The 12,583-nt window shown below is 43.9% G+C and overlaps 1 protein-coding gene, 1 long non-coding RNA gene and 1 pseudogene across 12 annotated transcripts; 2 read left to right on the forward strand and 1 right to left on the reverse strand.

The window, feature by feature from the left end:
• The first annotated feature begins 566 nt into the window (after positions 1–566).
• On the forward strand, positions 567–2,034 carry LOC136471003 (18.9 kDa heat shock protein-like; annotated as a pseudogene).
• Positions 2,035–2,410: 376 nt separating this feature from the next.
• Positions 2,411–6,081, reverse strand: LOC136471004 (uncharacterized). 11 transcript variants are annotated; one of them, XR_010761896.1, is made up of 6 exons: positions 5,459–6,074; positions 5,278–5,330; positions 4,436–4,637; positions 4,133–4,358; positions 3,393–3,478; positions 2,411–3,284 (listed from the first exon to the last, which is right to left on the reverse strand). It is a non-coding gene; the product is annotated as an uncharacterized lncRNA (long non-coding RNA). The 11 variants fall into 11 exon arrangements; XR_010761897.1 differs by having other exon boundaries at positions 2,411–2,662; positions 2,796–4,358; positions 5,459–6,081; XR_010761899.1 differs by having other exon boundaries at positions 2,411–4,016.
• A 2,132-nt stretch (positions 6,082–8,213) lies between these two features.
• LOC136471005 (uncharacterized) lies at positions 8,214–11,533 on the forward strand. The gene is made up of 2 exons (XM_066468734.1): positions 8,214–8,540; positions 11,027–11,533. Exons 1-2 carry the CDS (start codon positions 8,304–8,306, stop codon positions 11,261–11,263), a joined length of 474 nt encoding a protein of 157 aa, XP_066324831.1. The 5' UTR covers positions 8,214–8,303; the 3' UTR covers positions 11,264–11,533.
• The last annotated feature ends 1,050 nt before the right edge of the window (positions 11,534–12,583 follow it).

Genomic DNA, 12,583 nt, shown 5'->3' on the forward strand with positions numbered 1-12,583 from the left:
TTGGGCAGTGAGATTCGCGGGCCACTGCTTGGCCGCAGCATGTGGCTCGGCACTTTGATACCAGCGGGCGGTGTGGGAGAACCATGGAGGGGGTTGTTCCTAACGGAGAGCAACAATTACTCCATTACCCTTAAGTAAATAGAATTTCAAAATGTTTTACTTACATCAGATGATCAGAACAAATTAGAAGTGAAATTACTTGAAAGTGTCGGCTTTAATCCGGAAACCACTATAGAAGAGCTCAATTAACATCTCTATGAAGCATATTGCGGTAGAACAAATGGACAATAATCGCCTTTTCTTTGCTAAAAAACACCTGAGACCTAACCATAATCATCTTTTCTTTTCATGAAAAAACATCTTTTATCCGCCACGGCCGCAGCAGCAGCAACGAATAGAGGAGGAGGACCCGCCTCTTTGTAGATTTAATTTTATGTTGGTCAAGGTGGTGGTGATGACTGATGATGTGTATTGGAATAAGGTCTGCAAAGGGTCTATAAGAGCACGTTATGTTAGATTTGTTGGTTCTCATCACATCTCGGCAGGAAGAAGTTGGTTAGCTTTCGGTGCAGTGATTTAGGCTATTCTTTTGGACTTCTTTCAACAAGTCGGTTAATTTAAAGGAAAACGTTTTATCTCACTAAAAATCAAACTTAAGTTTTCAAGTCATTCAAAAACTTAAGCTCGGGCCTCGGGGGGAGAGAGAGAGGCTCTTTCGTGAGAATCTCTCATCGTCATCACACAAGAGGTATACAAGCTCCTAGAAGCTAGATCATATACATGCATATATGCATGCTGTATGCGATGGCATATACACCAAGTCATCACCAACCAAGAAGTATTCCTTTGCCTTTGCTCGTCTATAAATAGACAAAGATGGCATGGACGTACTGGACCACCAATAAGTGAGCACTAATACACAGACTACACTACACAGCGACTGATCAAGATCGAGGCATCATCATGTCGATGATCACCAGCATACTGGGCCGCAAGCAGCAGCAGCAGGGGCAGCAGCAGAAGGGCGGCGGCGCGCGCGCCGGCAACGGCGGCGGCGGCGGCACAGAGGCAGCGGCGGCACAGAGGCAGCGGCAGTGGAGCCGGTGAGCATCGACATCATGGAGCAGCCGCTGGTGGACGCGATCACGCTGGCGGCGTTCGCGGCGCCGGCGCTGGGCCTGCCTCCCTTCTCGGCGGCGAGCATGGACTGGAAGGAGACGCCGACGGCGCACGTGTTCATGGCGGACCTCCCGGGCTGCGCCGCGACGAGGTGAAGGTGGAGGTGGAGGAGGAGAAGGTGCTCAAGATCAGCGGGCAGCGGCAGCGCGCCGCCGAGGAGAAGGGCGACCGCTGGCACCGCGTGGAGCGGAGCAACGAGCGGTTCGTGCGCACCGTGCGCCTGCCGCCCAACGCCAACACCGACAACGTGCAGGCGGCGCTCCAGGACGGCGTGCTCACCGTCACCGTGCCCAAGGACAACGATCGCAAGGCCTACGGCAGGCTCATCCCTATCACCAATTAATTACTCTATCTAGTTCCATTCTATAATACTCTATGATCATCACTTCCACTCCAAATAGTATATGATTATCAATCACAGTAGTATCTCTTCCACACCATTACGAACTTCACTTACCATGATACATGTATAGCGTGTGATCGGAACGTATCATTATCACTGATGTCATCTAGCAAGGGACTTATCTGTATGCACTCTAATTCACTCCAATCCATATAGGTCGGAAGAAATCGAGGTGAAAAAATAACTAATTTTTCGCCTAATCCCTTCCGTCCTACATAGATTGTGGTGGACTGAAGTACAATCAAACAAACAAGCCCTTAAAAGTATCCAGATGTGTGTCGATATTTATACATAGGGAGAGTGGAGGAGAGGGATGAATAAGTGAGTGATTTGCATTACTGCAAGGTACATAGATGCATGCATATGGTGCTTGTCACCACTTGCACCAACTTGTTTGGTGAAAGTCATTGTACGTAGCATAACTTTGAGAATAAAGTCGAGTCTTTTGTGTGTGCCTCTACATTTATTTGTCCTTGATTATTCTTGTTCTTAGATTCCTGGAGGGAGGCTATCCGAAACGTTGCCAAACGGCCATCCAAGAAATGGCGACGAAAATATGGCTTCTCCCAGCTCATCCTCACGAATTTGACACAAATTATAACAAAACTGTCATTAGAACCGTTAAGCTGTTCTACAAGAGGAGACAGAGAAAGAGCCCTATTAAACTGGCCTTTAATGTGATAGGCTATTTGGGTTTCAATTTAGGATTATTGAGAATTGTATTGGTTTGCACCGTAGATGAGAGAACTTAGATCGAGTTGAAGATGACACTTCGATGTATTAATTTACAATTATATCTGTATGGAGAACTTGGATATTCTCCTGAGTCTGCCACATAGATAACTTGGAGTTACACAAAATAGCTTTAAATCATGGGCAAGGGGAACCCCATCCCACTACCTATACTAGTACAATGTCCGTGCTAACGCTACAGCAGCACGTAATCAAATAAATAAAAAAACTAAAAGGCAGCACATAGATTTCAGATTTGGAACTGAACTGCAATCTCAACATTTCTTCAACGTTGTTATTTCTCACTTCAGTTCACCAGATGAATAGTTTGTTCGCACTTCAGTTCATCTGATGAATATGAGTATTCTGCAATCAGGTTGAGTTCTGCTAACAAAAGCATGCAATATTTGGATTTCTCAAGGTGAAGAAGAGAGAGTAACATGTTTACAGCAGCTTTATCAGAATCGAGCTGAATTATCACCTCGCGGCTTCCATAGAATATGACTAACAGGTTTACAACAGCTTCATACACACACCAGATAGTTCCAAGAAATTCGAAATTCATCTTTAGTCAAAATTCAGCATTGTCTTCCTTCATTGCCTGCATCATTTTTTGTTTTAAAAAAAATCAGGAAACAACCACATTATGAAGAATCACTAAACAGGAGCAAATAGTCTTTTAGGGAGGCTGCTGGTGGCTTGACAGAGTCACAGGACAGAACAACATCATACAAAAATGGCAATCCTTAGTTGAAGATAATGGAAATATCTCTCCCTCTTTAGGTAGCGCAGTTGAATGCCAACCTCCAAAGTACGTACAGTCAATCTAGAATTATAAGCTACAGAAATTTATGGAACAAGTGAGAAATCAGGAAACCATTGTGATGATAAAATCATCAATTTATCAGCAAGCAGTGGCGCCCTGATGTTCATAGACACAGTGAATGCCACATGTTGATCATCTAGTGACCTGGAATTCAGGATAGAGAATGAACGTGAATAGGAAAAAAAGAACAACATGCCATAATTCGTTATCATACTAAAACAAAGGATTGTTGAAGAATAATGGGAAAATTACCATCCTACAAAATTAACCTTCACATTATCCTTGTATCCATTCACCACTTCAGAAAATAGATACCGATCCCAGTATATAATAAGGACCTAAAGAGAAGAACGGAAATGAACTGCATGAAAATTACAAGCACGCCTTCTCATATACAAAATCATACAAATTCCATTATTTACATTCGACTCCTTGTGTTAGAACTTGGATCAATCCATATACCAGCAAGTATATTATCAGGTTTAGCAAGCTCTGAGGATTTTTTTTAGCTTCAACTGTAAACCAAATAATATATGACAAAATAGAATTATGGACCATTTGTTGCTTTTACCGGATTCCACATGCATAGCATCCAACTCAAACTAACAGAGTCTCCATCAATGCCAAATTTTGCAAGACAGGCCAGGTAAGCTAAGTGCGGAGCTGAGGCACGGCGATGAAGGGAACCCATACAAATTACTTTCATAACAATTTATAAATGTCTCTAATTAAAATACAATACTTTTACAAAAAAATTATGTCCAAGTGTTATTTTGGAGATTGTGTCAATGTCCTAAATGACTTACAGAATCAGAAGGATGAATTGATCATTTCCCAACACATGAGTGGGGCTACATTAGAAATAAACTATTGAAGCTGTGGGAAGGGAAAAATCATAGCATAAGAAAGATAGAAAACTGTTCCACCTTCATGTCTACTTCTAGTTTTTCATAAAGCCACTGAGTATGTCGCAAGTACTACAAAGTACAAACCTGTCAAAAGTTAAACTCTTCTCAACAATAGCCAGCTTTCTCTTGACGTTCCCATCAGTGGGTTTGTAGCGCAAATGGATGAAGTGACTTGGGTTAGCAGAAGCTGCAACAACTCCCAAGTAGGAACCCATCTTCGACTCTTTGCATTTCTCTACATCTAGTATTGTGGCAGTGAACACATCACTGAAAGTAGAGGCGATCTTTGACGCCTCCTCCGCAAGCACAGCTGAAAGGACAAAGGATGACTGCAATAAGTATACTGACAATAAATCTATGAAGAACAATCAAGAAAGATCCACGGACCAGGGGTAAGGACATTTGCAGGAGAGTGAAGAGTTCACAAGCTCTCTTCCGAATATCACACCCGACGAAAGATCATTAGCCTACTTAAGTTTCTGATCCACCTCGGCACCATAACCCAGTCCAATAATATCAACCTGTTTCGGGTGCACCTTTTTTGATTCATACTTGTATCTGCTGTCCTCATACAACCCCAGCACGGTTCCTGTGATTCAGACTGGCAGAAAATTCAGCAACAATCCACTGCACTCCATAACCATCACAACAGAAAAGAAAAAGAAGCATGTGCAGGAGAATCAACTTACAAGAATAAATCAACAAGAATTAGCAGTACAAAAAGCTAAAGTAATCTGAATGGTCACTATTTCTCGACAACAGGGCATGTTGCCTGCAAAGAATTTTTTGTTTGTTATTAGCATGTATGTATGGGAAGGGCGGGCCTGGTGCAAGCGGTAGAGTCTTACCGCCTGTGACCGGAAGGTCTCGGGTTCGAGTCGCGGTCTCCTCGCATTGCACAGGCGAGGGTAAGGCTTGCCACTAACACCCTTCCCCAGACCCCGCACAGAGCGGGAGCTCTCTGCACTGGGTACGCCCTTTTTATTAGCATGTATGGCCATGGAAGGCATTATCCGTTTATATGTACATCGTCTAGTTACACATGAACACATAAATGAAAATCCTAACAGATAAACATTTTCAACGCCACTACCAAGCTATCACAATAGTACTACTATACTTCTACTATCGAACAAAGGACCATGTTTGCATCGTGAACCTAATAGATTCTTTTCATGCCACCATTGAACTATCATTTGTGGCAACTCACAAAGTACCAAGAGATTTACCTGTTCCAAAAAAAAACAGCAACATTCTTGCTCCTGAGACCCCCCATCTACACCTAACGTAACCATCCAATGATCCAAGAAAGAAATTAATATATATATCCTGAAGAATCCAAACCGTCGAACCACTATGACCTCAAACAAAAAAAAAAACCAAAAGGAATTAGCACAAATAAGAACTCACAGCTGCTTCTCCTCGGCGAGGATTTGCTCAGTGAAGGACCCCAGGCACGGCGGGCCGTACTGCGTTGACCACGCCACGCCAGAGTAGTCGGATCCAGGCACGAACGGGAGCGGGGGCCGCTCCTGGTACTTGGCCTGCACCTGGAGGAACGTGGCGAAGTTGAGGCTGGTCGCCGCGAGTCGCACTCGGACAGCCGTCGGCGACGAGATCTCTGGCACCGGGTGGTCTTAGACCGTGGCGAACGGGGAGGCTTGGGCCGAACAACGCGGCGGGGGCGGCCCGCGCTGCCCAAGAAGCCGCACGCGTAGGCGGCGGCGAGGGCGGCCAGTGATGCCCAGGAAGCGGCACGCGGAGGCGGCGGCGCGTGCAGCCCTTGTAGGCGCGCGCAGAGGCAGCATCAACAGGCGCGCGCGGCATGGGGCGGGCCGACGAACGTGGCTCCGCTTGACCTGGCTAGGGCCAGTGCCGTGCGGCCCGGGCCGGGGCTGCGAGCACGACTGGTGAGGGCCGCCGCGTGGCCTGGAGATGGGCGGCGAGCGGCACCGGCGGGGAATCCTAGCCACGGCACTGGGAAGGGAGGGGAGAGGTTGATGTTTCATTTTTTTCGGGGGAAAAAAGAAAGACAACCGACGAATTAAGAACCATGGCCGATGGGCGGAGGCTGGAGGCGGAGGCAGGCTTCAACGCGGACGATACAAAGAGTCCTAACCGTCAGATCGTGGTGAAGCCTCCACAGATGGCCTAGCAGCCATTGATTTCTTAGTTGTCGTAATTTTGGGTGCACGTTTTAGGGTGCATGGAGAAAAAGCCATGAATGTGGAGACATAAATTGTGGGTGGATCTAGTATAATTTCAATCGGTCCCTTATACTATAGATGTGTCCTAGGTTATGTATTCAAAGATGGCTTAATCAAACCACACAATTATAGAAAATATCCATCCAATTTATGTTTGTCTCATGGCCATTATTTTTCAATCAAAAAGCTAACAATCGTAAAAAAAAATAAAAATAAAATAATAATCCAACCTTTAACCCACCATTACTTATCTTGCCCCACTACTCAACCCACTAAGAGAGAATTTCTTATTTGACACTGGAAAAAATGAGTCGTTTCTTTCTTAGCTCTGAAATTTTCTTCGTTTCCTATTTGACATTTACTTCAACTTTCATCCCTAATTTGACACTACCGTCAAATCCGTTAGCTAACGGTGTTAACTGGCTGTTAAAAAGACGTTTTTGCCCCTAGAAAAAAGCGGCGAAGCAAATTTGAGAGGAAAAAAACATGCACCTTTTTTGCAGCTGGGCGCATGCATCGAGGCGGGCGCAGGTTTTTTTTCCTCTCAAATTTGCTTCGCCGTTTTTTTCTAGGGGCAAGCTAACGGATTTGACGGTAGTGTCAAATTAGGGACGAAAGTTGAAGTGAGTGTCAAATAGAGAACGAAGAAAATTTCAGAATCAAGAAAGAAACGACTCATTTTTCCCAGTGTCAAATAAGGAATTCTCTCAACCACTAATCTCCATGAAGAGTCATCATGCTGTCCATGCACTTGCATGTCTCGTTCGTTCCGTTAAGTAATAATCACCATCCCTTCTTCATAATTTGCTCATTCATGCATCATCGTCTCAATCTCAAAGTTCTCAGCCACGCCCGACCCAAACTATAATATCCTCTCTCATCATAATTCATATGATGCTCTTTTTTACATACATCTAAAAGTAGACCAAACAAAAATCATAACTTGATGAAGAAAAAAAATAAGGATAAAAATAAGAGAGTTGTTAGAGCATCTCCAATAGTTCCCAAAATTTAGTTGGTAAACCAATGAGTTTTGTAAGTGGCTAAAAAAAGTTGAGAGTATATTTGTTGGCTTCCTCCAACAGTTTCCAAAACCTCGCTCAAGACAATTTTACATTAGAAATCTTGAACTATTTCTTAATCTCCCCAACCACTTTTATACTTTGTTTCTCTCTTACATTTGTATCAGGGTTCATGTCTTACTCTTTATTCTTCGTGTATCCTTCCACCTCCAGATTGGCACGTCGATCCGCATGATTGAATTGATTTTCCCAAATGTGGAGAGACAGGGAGTTCTTGGAGAGCAAATTTTTTCAACCTTGCTAAAAAATCTATATTGCGAGTGGGTTTTAGAAACTCTTGCGGATGCTTTCATATGCCTAAATTGTTGGAAAGTTTTAGGCAACTCAAAAAAAGACAACTAGTACAGTTTGAAAGGGCAACTCACAAAAAACAATAATTAATTTTTTCTATAGCCAAACAGTGATGAAATTACATGTTACCTGAATAACAACAACAAAAAATCAAACACTTGATATAGAAAAGTGTAAAAATAAATAAAATAAGAAATTGGAAAAAGATGTATTTTGCCCTTTCCACTTGTCCTCCTCCTTTCACCACCACCACTACTACTACGCAATAAAAACTATTTTTCCATACCAACTAAATACACATCTCGTACTGAGAGAAGTTAAACAAACTTAAATTCGACCAAATATATATAAATAAATACAAAAAAATATAATATCAAATAATCATTATTAGATTAATTACATTATATATTTTTATGTTGATCCTATCTATCTAGATATATACAAGTTAATAAAATTTTCTATAAATCTAAATTTAAGATTAGACGGAGAGAGTATATATAAAACTCAAGACTAAAAAATCGACCCCCCACCACCACCACCCCCCCCCCCCCCCCCCCCCACCCCCCCCCCCCCCCCCACACACACAGCCCAACTCTTCACATAATCACATCGCGTCGGCGGGCCATTGCCATTCCCACCTCGCCGCCGTCGGATCGACTGGGGGCCTCGCCGTCGATGGGCTTCTTACGCAAGATCGGCAGCTTCTTCGGCATCTCGCGGGACGACGCCGACCACCCGGACTCCCCGTCCTCCGCCGCCGCCGCCGCGGAACTCCCGCATGACAGGGCTGCTGCGGCCGCGGCGGCGCACGGGGCGAGGCGGGGCTTCAGCGTCCAGGTTCCCGTCCCCGTCGAGCGGCAGGGGCCCGGGCCCGTGCTGGTGCCCTGCCCGCAGGGGGACGGCGGCGTGCAGGTACCCCCGGGAGATTCCTTTCCCCTCTGCGATGATGGCGTCGGTTGTACTTGTGCTCCGGAGTCAACGGGATCTGGTTTCATGGAAAGGGCCCCTTTCTTTTTCTTCTTTCTATGGTGCTTGTGGTGTGCTGTTGCGCTAGTATCTGGTAGCTCCGAGGCCTGCACTTGGACTTGCTGGGATGGCTCCCTGAATTGCGGTGGGAGTTCGAGCCGTTCTGAGTTGTTGATTGCTGGGCTTCAAGATTTCTCTTAGATAACCACATTAACTACTTGTAGATGGTTCCGTGTTAAATAAACTGGTTTTGTGGCATGGATTACTGGACTTGCGTATGCGAAAGTTATTGGTACCCACTGCCCCAATTCAGTGCAAATGTGTAGAATGTAACAAGTGTGGGTAGTGGGTAGCACTATGAGCTTCTCGTCCTTAGCCCAGCATCAAATTAGGTTACTTCCATGTTAGTTATGTGACAATCATTGTATGTCCAAGAGAAGTAGTTGAACACAATGGTGCATTTTATGACAGCTTGTTGTCATGCAGTTTAGAAAACAATGGTACACTTCATTTTAGTGTCAGGGCCTCAGAGCTGCAAACTCACGCTGCTGAACTTTGTGTGTACCATTTGTGGTCGATTTGTTGAGAGAAAGATAGGCAAGGCAAATTGCCATAGATAAATTTTGAGTAGGAACAGCCTAATGCAAGCAATAACCAATGTGGATCACCTTTGTTACACCTTACAGTCTTCAGCTAGTGTTATGTAGTGCATTAAAAGTTGATGTAACAATTTGAGCCCAAGTTTCTTTCACTCTGAAGTCTAAGGTTACATGTGCTACTGTTGTGCTATATCTGTGGGTTGCATGAGAAGGTATACGAAGGGCGGGCTTGGTGCAAGCGGTAGAGTCTTACCGCCTGTGACCGGAAGGTCCCGGGTTCGAGTCGCGGTCTCCTCGCATTGCACAGGCGAGGGTAAGGCTTGCCACTAACACCCTTCCCCAGACCCCGCACAGAGCGGGAGCTCTCTGCACTGGGTACGCATGAGAAGGTATACATGCCATGTCTTACTTTAAATTACATGGATGTTCAAATATCAGTAGTTCAGAGCGTAGGAGGTCCTAAGGTTGTGTGACTGTGTATTTGTCCTAAAAATCCATTTGATTTATAAAGTACATCATCAAACAGTCTATGCTTGATAATTTATCTTGTTTAATCTGCTTGCCTCGTTGTTGGACTCTGGTTATCTCAAAACTGATAACACCAAAGCAATGACCATATCTGATTAAAGTAACTAACATGCTACCTAGTTACCTTTGCTACTAGGCATGTCTAGAGTTTAACTATAGTTGTGCTCTGTTGTGTTATTTTCATCATCTCGGTCTAATCAAGTAGTCACTATGCCTTGGTCCTTTCTCTGAATTGTTTGTTTTTGACCAATTATGGTTATCTGAATTACTTTCGTTTGATGGGGTTATTGTGCTTTTGTTGCTATCAATGATTCATTGGCTGATTTATGCGTATTACTAACTTGTAAAGTGTTTACAAAAGGATTGTTTGAGATAATTCATAGTTGGTTAGTTGTCTGGGCTTTGACATTATGATTTGTAAATTTGTTTTAAAAAAACTCTTTAAAGCTTGCAGTTGTGTATTCCGTTCTTCGGGCATGAGTTATTTGTGAATTCCAGCTTGGTTACAAAAATGAGTGGTGTTTGGTGGAATCAGTCCTTTTGATTTGGCATTATGAGACATTGTGTCTTTTGCTATCTGTTTCACAACAAGTTCTTGATAGCGTTTTTCAATCTGTATGAGTCTCCTGTAGATTCCACAATGAATTTCCATAATGTATGCGTATTTCTCTATTATCAACCTGTTGCGAAGCGCTGTTGAGCTGTTCTATTCTTGTAGGACATAAAACTAGCAAATGTGCATCTGTACCTACCACACATTCATCCATCATTCAAGTAGACTCTGTAGTTCCTGCTGTAGGGCATGACACTTGCAAACTTATATTCGACATCAGAATTTAACTATATTAACTGATTTTCTTGGGTTTATATTACGTGTTCCGTGAATATTTTTGGCCCTTACAGAACAAGGGGATATCTTGTATAAAAGGAGTCGATGTAGCACATTTTATTGTTATGTGGAAGAACATCTGTGTATCTGTTTACCTAACAAATTTTGTGTTACATGTCTTTTTTTTTAAGTGTCACTATCATAGTAGGTTTTCCCCCCTGCTGTCGTATTTCTTTATGTAATGGTGTGCCTTTATTTCCAATCACGTGCATAGATTGCATCAAACTAAAATGGTCTTACCAAACACATGCCTTTTGGATGTTTATGCTTTCAGTATGTAATTTGTATTTTGAGGAAAACGAGTAATTCCTTCAGTGTTGTCAGCTGTCTTAAATTTTACTGCTTGTAACCCTTTTTACCCTGTATTTCAAAACAGCCATTATAATATGATCTGTTTCGTGTATTTATCCAACCAGGGTTTTAGGTGGTATACAAGGAGGCTTAGGATCGATGAAGACGGCGACGTGGCTGATGAGTTTTTGGATGAAATTATCCCAAAAGGCTCAGTCAACAACAACGCGAGCCCAGTCGGAAGGTTCCAAGTGAAATATAACACAAAACCAACTGCTCTAGCGCTGAGGAAGCATGTCATTGCTGTCGACGGCGACATCCGCCATAGCTTGGAACACCAAGGACAACTGCAGTGGGTGTGACCGAGTCTCAGCCCATATGCAATCCTGAGCTCTGCTCCATCAGTGCGCGTTGGGCAGAGGAGACCCAGGTTCTTCATCTTTGAAGTGAACCTAGAGGTAGTTCATTGCTGATGTGTGTATCCATCATTCTTCGTTCAGTGTGTTGGTATGCCTGATCTCGAGGCGATTCAGACCCCTTTGTACCACTACTAGTAGCTGTACATTATTGAAAACCGAACGTTGACAGAAGTGAACGAGCTGCCGCTGGACATGTTGAATGTGCTTCTATAACACCCTAGGTGTTAAGCATGCATTTAGCCTTGCATTGCATGAGCACAAGCATCATTGATCATTCATGAGCATGAGTATTTCAAATCTTATCTCTATGTTTGCTTATATTGCATGTATTGCTACTAAAATGCTTTACATATGCTAGGGTTTATATGTAACCAATGTATAAAATGATTGTGGAACCCTAGGAGTACCTTAAACATGTTTAGAATATCACATGGAACAACTTTGGTATTCATGACTAAGGCTAGTTTGGTCTCTGAGTCATGGTGGTGGTGTAAATCATCATTTTCAAGTTGTATGTTTGACCTAAATTGAACCATGTCATAGAGTGTTTGCATGGTAGTGCACCCTTAAGTAAAGTTGTAGTACTTATTAGAGTAACAACTTTTATTTTTGGGTTATAAGCCAATTCAGTGCCTAGCTTGGTCATTTAGGGCTCACATAAATCAACAATGTACTGTTTTTGGAACTTTGAAATTTGTCTAAATCAAATTTGGTTTTACAGTTTCATGTGTCTAACTTTGTGATGATGTATCTTCCTAACCTTTGCGAATTAGACCTAGATCACTTAAGCAAAGTTGGAGCTGGTATGTAGCTCTACGAATTTTGTTTTAGCGTCGTGCACTAATTCGCCGTGGTTTAGGAGCATGGAAGGGTTGAAATGGCGCTGTCAGTCAAATGTTCGGCGCTCTGATGGCCGTGGCGTCACGCCATCGTGGCTGACCGTTGGCAGAGCTTGGCCGTCGCGTGGCCGCCGCTGGCCGGCATCGGGCCCCCGTCGCAGCAGGTTGGCGTGCGATAAGGGCGACGTCGCGCTGCTCAATCCGCTTTCTCATTCACGCTCTCTCCCTCTCTGCTGCTCTCTCGCGCACGCACAGCAGAACCACCGAGCTCGCTACGCCACCGCACGGCTCCATCGTTGCCTAGCGCAGTCACCACCGCACCATTGTTACCTCCATCTTGCAGTCAGCTTCGCCGTCTTCCCCTCTACCTCCTCGACGCAGTATCAGGGCTAGGCAAGCCACGGTCTAGCCACGGTGAGGGTGA

This window comes from Miscanthus floridulus, chromosome 8 (genome assembly GCF_019320115.1).
Source record: "Miscanthus floridulus cultivar M001 chromosome 8, ASM1932011v1, whole genome shotgun sequence".
Classification (NCBI taxonomy): Eukaryota; Viridiplantae; Streptophyta; class Magnoliopsida; order Poales; family Poaceae; genus Miscanthus; species Miscanthus floridulus.

Bases quoted from the DNA above. Each gene is read 5' to 3' on its own strand.
- LOC136471005 (XM_066468734.1), top strand. From the start codon at position 8,304: ATGGGCTTCTTACGCAAGATCGGCAGCTTCTTCGGCATCTCGCGGGAC. The intron at 8,541-11,026 runs GTACCCCCGGGA...TTATCCAACCAG, and splicing joins AGGGGGACGGCGGCGTGCAG to GGTTTTAGGTGGTATACAAG.